Source organism: Kryptolebias marmoratus, linkage group LG17 (genome assembly GCF_001649575.2).
Source record: "Kryptolebias marmoratus isolate JLee-2015 linkage group LG17, ASM164957v2, whole genome shotgun sequence".
NCBI classification, from domain to species: Eukaryota; Metazoa; Chordata; class Actinopteri; order Cyprinodontiformes; family Rivulidae; genus Kryptolebias; species Kryptolebias marmoratus.
In genome coordinates this window covers 11,854,540-11,861,128 of record NC_051446.1, presented here as the reverse complement: position 1 = coordinate 11,861,128, position 6,589 = coordinate 11,854,540, and the positions used below count along the sequence as shown (strand labels likewise).

Below are 6,589 nucleotides of genomic sequence, written 5' to 3'. Positions count from 1 at the left end.
GGGGGAAGAGATAGAAACAAAGATTATGACATGACGGACACCTCCTGCAATCTGCAAATATCCCATTTCCGTCACCGAGCCGTGTTTTTGCCTCCTCGACACATCGCTTACCTCCACTTTCTATGAGAATGTCAAACAAGTCGTCCATGTGCTGGCTCGTTGCTGTGGAAACCTGAAAAGGACACGCAAGGACGTCAGGACGACCGACGATCGCTGCGCTGAAAATAAAACGCTTCTTTGTATTCTGAATGCGCGCGGCAGCTGTGCTCTCATGAAAACCTCCAGTTTTGGCACAAAGCGAAGCTCGCAGTCTGAGCCGACGTGGCGGCAACAATTCCATCTGTTTGAACATCTCAAACTAAAGGTCTGGATCGGATTTTTCTCACAAAGCGCCTGCAGACCAAATCTAGGTCACACAAAATACGGCCGAGAACCAGTTTCTACGAACTCATCTCACCGCAGAATTCACGTGATGTTGTTTCAAGTTCTACATACAGCAAAATCGACACGAAGCTTTCATTCGGTCCACCTCCTCACTGCGGTCTATGAAGAAACCGTAGCGTTCCCAAACAGGTCCTTTGACTTCGTGTGCTGTCTCAGATATACCGTTACACCCCTGCTGCCTTGTGTTCCTACAGCGTTCTAAGAAAATAATGGCATCCCGTCTTTAAATCTGGTACTCTGTCACGAATAGCGTCACCTCCAGCAGAGCCAGACTGCTACAGAAACCTCTGACTTTCACATTTGGACTCGAGCAACAGGCGCCTCTGGGCTACGCCGGGCGAAGGCCTCCTTTTGAAAAAAAAAATGACCGGTTTTTCGCTCGCGAGCGCCTCACCTGCGACACGCTGTTAATGTACATGTTGCGGGTCTGTTTGACAGCCTCCTCGTAGCGGGGGGGCTCCCTCGTCTTCGGGGGCTGGGCGACCAGGGAGGTGGGCTGCAGGACGAAGCCGGGTTGCGGGGAGGGCGACTGAGAGGATGGGAGGGGGGGGAGACAGGAAGACACACGGACAGAGCGGAGGAGTTTATTAAAGAACGAACGGTCGCAGCCGATTAAGCCTCGGCGCGCTTCGGCGACAGCTGATACCTTATTGAGGGGTCCGTTGGAGACCTGGTGGTTTGGCGACGCCTGCGGGGAGACTCGGTTCTCGGGGGAGCTCCTTAAAAAGCACGGGGCGTGGATCTCGCTTCTCGCGTGGTTCCCTAAACCAGTAGTGTTGTTACACATAGTCAGAGTCTGTGAAGACACAAAGCAGAGTTTCCCCATCAGACGGTGGAGTGGTTTGTTTTTTAAAGCTTCCCCAACACTGGCCAAACAAAGCAGGGTCATATTCGGAAATTATATTTATCATAAATCAAAAAAAAAAGCTGTAGAATCTGACTGACTTGTAGCAGCGGCTGCGGGCTGGTTGTCAGCTCCATCTTATTGGTCTGCAGCTGAGGAACTGGAGCTTGAACCACACCCGGATTTGAGACAGTGGCCTGAAGGACGGGCTGAAAGAGAAAAACAAAATGTGTAAAACATAGTTTATAAGGTCGGTGGTCCTGTCTGTGAGCTTGATGACACTCGGAGACGCGCCGTCGGACCTGCAGGCTGACGGTGGTGGCGGGCAGCTGGATGGCGGTGGCGTTGTTGGGGAGCGAGACGGGGAAGAGGAGCTGAGCGCTGGCCTGGCCAGTCGTCAGCAGCGTCTGAGGCTGCCCCAGGACTTGGGACACGCCGCCAGGGTGGCTGATGAAGAACTGCTGCAGGCCGGGGGCTGCGGGCTGACCCTGGATTTGGGGACTTTTCTGGGACTGGGGGCAGAGCTGAGGGCTCGAGGCCCCCTGGGGCTTAGCTTGAGCCTGGAGCTGCGTGACGAGCTGCGTTTGGGCCTGGAGACGCAGCGGCTTGCCCGAAGACACGGTCACATCCTCCAGCTTCACCACAGCTGGCAGGGGCGTCGCCATTGAGTTTGGGACGGCGGCCGTGTTGGAGGAGCAGTTGGACAGGACGGGTCCCTCCATTTTTACTTCATTCGAGTTGAGGACAGCGGGAACGGCGCCGATGGGGGACACGGAGGTCGCCGAGTCGGCGCCGCAGCCAACCTGACCGCGCTTCTCCACCTCGAGCTGCATCTTCAGCTCCTCCACCAGTCTCTGCTCCTGCTCCAGCTTCCTCATCAGCTCCTCTATCTGCCGCTCCTTCTCATGGAGCCTCCGGTCCTTTTCCTCGGGGACACGGAAAGAGGGCTGAGGGGAGGAGCGCGGCCCCGCGGGGCCAAAGCCCCCCTTTTGGATTTCAGCCGGCGCCTCGGACATGGTGACGTCCAGCTGCAGGGAGGCTGGATCAGCGGGAGCGGGCGAGACGGGAGGCGTGGAGCTTACGCTCTCTGGAGCCACCTTCTGGACTGGAAGGACTATGGCGGGCGTTGTAGTCGGGGTGACTTCCATGGCCACGGAGGCGGCGGCGGAAGCAGTGCTGACGTCCTGGAAAGGCTTCAGTCTCTCTATCAGATCCGTTTTTGTTCCCGACACGGGCAGGCCACGCAGTTTGAGCTCAGATTTGAGCTCAGTCACCTGGAAAGAAAAAACACGACTGTGTTAACGTTTCTTTGTTTTGTTTCTCCGTGATCAGCGTCTCGCTAAAAACCCTCGGCGAGTTACAGTTTTTCTACTACAATTCAAAGGCCTCGCACTCCTCGAAAGAACGCACAGCGCCGGCCACCTTTCAGGCCAGGATTTTACACCAAAGAAGTCCCAGTTTTTGGTCAAAACTGTAAAAAAAAAAAACAGGAACTTTTTCATTCAGTGTAAGATTTCAAGCTCAAAGGATGTGTTGCAAATGACTGAATATCTGTCAAGTTATAGCTACTGTTGTGTTGGCTAAGGTTGATTCGCTGTGGCAGCCATCTTGAATTTGGTTGGATTTGTATTAGTCAGTTGTTGAGGTACATCCAGTGATTACTCAGAGTTTGGTTAAAACCTGGAACTGATCACCGTGTTTGAATATTTACCACTTTTAGGTGTTTTTACTTCATAGATTGAAGCAACAGATAGTAAGTTTAACATAGAGACATTCAAAACTAAAAAGAAAAACAAGAAAAGTCAGCCTCCTGACAGCGTGGTCCAAACAGATCTTCATATACCTTCATTTCCTCAAGGTTGGCTGTAAGGACTCCCGGTTTGCGGCTGGACACGGAGCTGTTCGGACGAGCTTGGGGCTGGGGGGGAGGTGGGGCCGCGGCGGGCAAAGACACCACGATGGAGGCTGGCAGCTTCCCCACGCTGTTGCTCGGACTCTCTGCCACGGCTCTACGGGGAGACAGACACCGCTGTTACTACGAGGAGGTGGTGCTGGAGAGAGGAGAGAGGCCATCCACCCCGGGTCTTTTTCAGCCAACTAAGGAAGCCAGTCAACCAAAAGTGCATCAACACGGTTTAAAGAAGGCTTCGCTGTGAGAACGTTTCTAAAAACAGCAGCCGGTGACGACATCCTGCCAGTTATTCACATGCTGTCATTAGAGAGCAGTTATTGGCCCTGTGAGTTTAAAACAATATAGAGATTTGGCTCGGAGTTGGGGGTTTTTCGGATGAAGAAAAATAAATAAAGCCCAATAAAAACATATAAGTGATGAATGCCTGGAGGAAATATATCCATAAATAAGTTTCTCAGAGCAATGCAGACAGAAAAAAAGCACTTTTTTCCCCTCTTGTATTCGGTGGATGGGAGCCACTGTTTGTTTTGTTTGCGCACACATACTTGAGTGGCGCTGGCAGAATGGCGTGGTAGTTGTAGTGCTGCTGCTGCTGACTGAGGATCTGCAGCTGGAGAAACAGCTGCTGCTGCTGCAGCAGCCGCGCGTACGACGAGTCCATGGGCGCCTCGCTGGGCTCCTGCTTCTGGTCCGGAGGGACGTACTGGTGGTACTTGAGCTTTTTCACCCTCGACTTCAGCTCCTTGTTCTTCTTGCTGCGACTCTTTTCGGAGGGCGTTTTCTGCTGGCTTTGCTGTCGTGGAGGGACACATACGGGGAAAGAAAAGGAAACTCTTAAAACAAAGAAGAACCCCCCGCCTCGTGCTTAAATAATCCACTGTTCAAAACTAAATGTCGTATTGTTTCCCTATCACATTTTGAGCTGGAGTGGCCATCATTACTGCATGTGTACAAAGCGGTTTGGACTCCTTTTGTCTCGTTTTAAACTCAACAAAGGCTCAGACTGCAGGGCAACATGTGGGAATAAAAGTGTTCTGATAACTGACTGGTTAGGATGCTCGTCCTTTTAAAGTGACCGCGATCAAACCGCTGTTGCAGTCAGAGTTAAAAAACTATTCTTCCCTCAGACAACAAAAACAGACGGTTACGTGGGTGAAAGCTGCCTCGTCGGGATTTCGGACATATTGCAACACTGCGTAAGAAAACACAAAGAATATGAGAAAAGCAAACGGATAAAACTCCTTCAATATTACTTATTTTTGTCTCCAACTTCTCCTTCCTGTCAGCCTTCATTTGGTTCTCGTCCGTGTTTGTTTTTAGGTTAAGTATAAAATCGAGGTCCCTTCAGGAGTTCGCTGTGGCCTAAAATGTTGGATTTTGATGCTCCACTGAGGTGTTTGAACAATAATCCCCTCCACCTGATGGGAATATTTTAATCAAGCCGTATGAGTCGTACGAGCCCGGAGTCCAGTGGCTCTCAGATATAAAAAACAAGGAACATTGTGCTTACTTTCACCAGAGTTGGGGCTGGTTTCGGGGGAGCAGCTGGCTGAACAAAAGGGACAACTGGACAGCTTGGAGGCTGCTCATTGGTGGAAATCCGCTTTATACAGTCTGTCGTTGGGAGAACCTGAAGCGTGGAAACAAAACAAAAAACCCAAACGCCTTTAAATCAAACGCTAGGTTTATTACAAACAGTTCATTATTATTATTATTATTCGGGCAGGTAAATGGAGTCCTAAGTTAGTGGTGTCCTGTCTGACCTGCAGAATGGGGGCGGGTATTGTTGCTGCGCTCGGCGAAGGGGTTTCTGGAACTCTGCTGTCCAAAGGCGAGGAGGCGGATCCTTGGGACTCCTGGCTAGCCGGCTGCTCCGGCGACAGGGCCTCACAGCTGTCTTCATCCAACACCTTGGTATAATTCACCTGTCCTACTACAGACAAGCACTGAGTTTAAAAAAAAAAAACAATCGACCTCTTCAGCAGGAAGTAAACAGGTTTGATCCGATACCCTGCCTCCTCCGTTAAAAACACAATTTTTTTTTATTTCCGGGATTTTTATCGCTAGCCTCTCACCTATGATGGCCTCTTTGAGGCTGGAGTCCACCGGGATGATATTTTTCTCCACCAGCTCCATGGGGCCGGGCCTCTGGGCGATCTTCTCGTTCAGGTTGTCAGCCAGCCGGGCCCTCTTCAGCTTCATCTGAGTGGCCTGCAGCGAGGGCTCTGCTCCGGTCTCTGGGGGTCGGGCGAGAACAAAACTTAAATAAATAAATAAATAAAATAGATGTGACAGTGTAACACCATGCTTGGAGTTTTTATTGACATAATGCATGTAGTCAACAAGAGTCCCGTTTTTTTTTTTGTTTAAACGGTGCTTGAACATCTGAGGGGAACAGACACGGGTTAAAGGTCAACAGGAAACCAAGGGACAAAAAGAAGCGGAGGACGGTCAGAACCTTGCAGGATGTGCATCCTGACCAGCTCGGCCCTCTCTGGACGACTGCGGATCTTGTGCTTGAGGAAATTCTCAGTCTGAGGAGGGAAAAAAACGAAACAAAACACACCAATCAGAACATCACATTTTGCTCTAAGAGCTTCAAAAACTACACAAACATTTTTCAGTCAAACTGTAACTACCTTCCTCTTAAAACACTCCTTTTTTTTTTTAAACTTTCTAACATATTTCTGAGGAATGCTGCCCCGTCTGTGTTTACTGGGCTCCTACATCTTTCTTCTTTTAAAATTCCTGACTTTTCCAGACTCAAATTGCCAGATTGTCCCAATAACGTCTTCGTGCGCACAGTAGGCTGCACACGAAAGACTGATAACAGAAATGAGACTTTCGTCCATACGACACGAGGTTCATTTAGTGTCGAATGTTTGCATTTGAGGGCGTGGACGGGTCGTAGCTCACTCTGCGCAGAAAGTAAGCAACATGCAGCTTTGTGATCCTCACAAGGAGTCTTAAAATGTAAACTTGTCTTCTAAGAAGCTGGATTCTGGGAGCAAAGTGTAACAAAATTATGGCTGGTTTAAAACTTTTGCACAGTTCTCTATGTATGCAGTTTATATCCAGTAAATCTGAAATGAACTCTGATCAGTTTTTTTTAGAAAATCAGGCTGGTATCTTTAAGAAAAAGGAATAGTCTGGAGACGTTTTTAAGAGCTGGAGGAAACTCTGTAAGTTTCATGATTTTTTTCAGACTGTGTAGAAACCCTGATGTTCGTTCACTCCGTGCGCTTTTCCTAAAATCCTTTCTCCCCGCGTCTTACCCTGGCTCTTTCCAAGCTGCGAATCTGCCCGTGGAAAGCGGCCGGACTCTTCAGAGCTGCAACACAACAAAACTGGTTACAGCTGTGATCCGTCACGATGTTTGGCGTTTGTTT

The 6,589-nt window shown here is 49.8% G+C and overlaps 1 protein-coding gene across 2 annotated transcripts in view; it reads right to left on the bottom strand.

Moving 5' to 3' along the window:
- Positions 1-6,589, bottom strand: part of mrtfba (myocardin related transcription factor Ba) — a 21,197-nt gene that overhangs the window by 672 nt on the left and 13,936 nt on the right. The window contains exons 4-15 of one of the 2 annotated variants that reach the window (XM_017416057.3): positions 6,476-6,531; positions 5,659-5,734; positions 5,276-5,437; positions 4,964-5,133; positions 4,711-4,830; positions 3,746-3,993; positions 3,132-3,297; positions 1,591-2,562; positions 1,390-1,497; positions 1,091-1,240; positions 839-973; positions 112-172 (exon numbers count right to left, since the gene is read on the bottom strand). In XM_017416057.3, coding sequence (XP_017271546.1) covers positions 112-172; positions 839-973; positions 1,091-1,240; positions 1,390-1,497; positions 1,591-2,562; positions 3,132-3,297; positions 3,746-3,993; positions 4,711-4,830; positions 4,964-5,133; positions 5,276-5,437; positions 5,659-5,734; positions 6,476-6,531 — 2,424 coding nt within the window. The remainder of the gene's footprint in view (positions 1-111; positions 173-838; positions 974-1,090; positions 1,241-1,389; positions 1,498-1,590; positions 2,563-3,131; positions 3,298-3,745; positions 3,994-4,710; positions 4,831-4,963; positions 5,134-5,275; positions 5,438-5,658; positions 5,735-6,475; positions 6,532-6,589) is intronic. The other variant, XM_017416058.3, reaches the window with a different exon arrangement.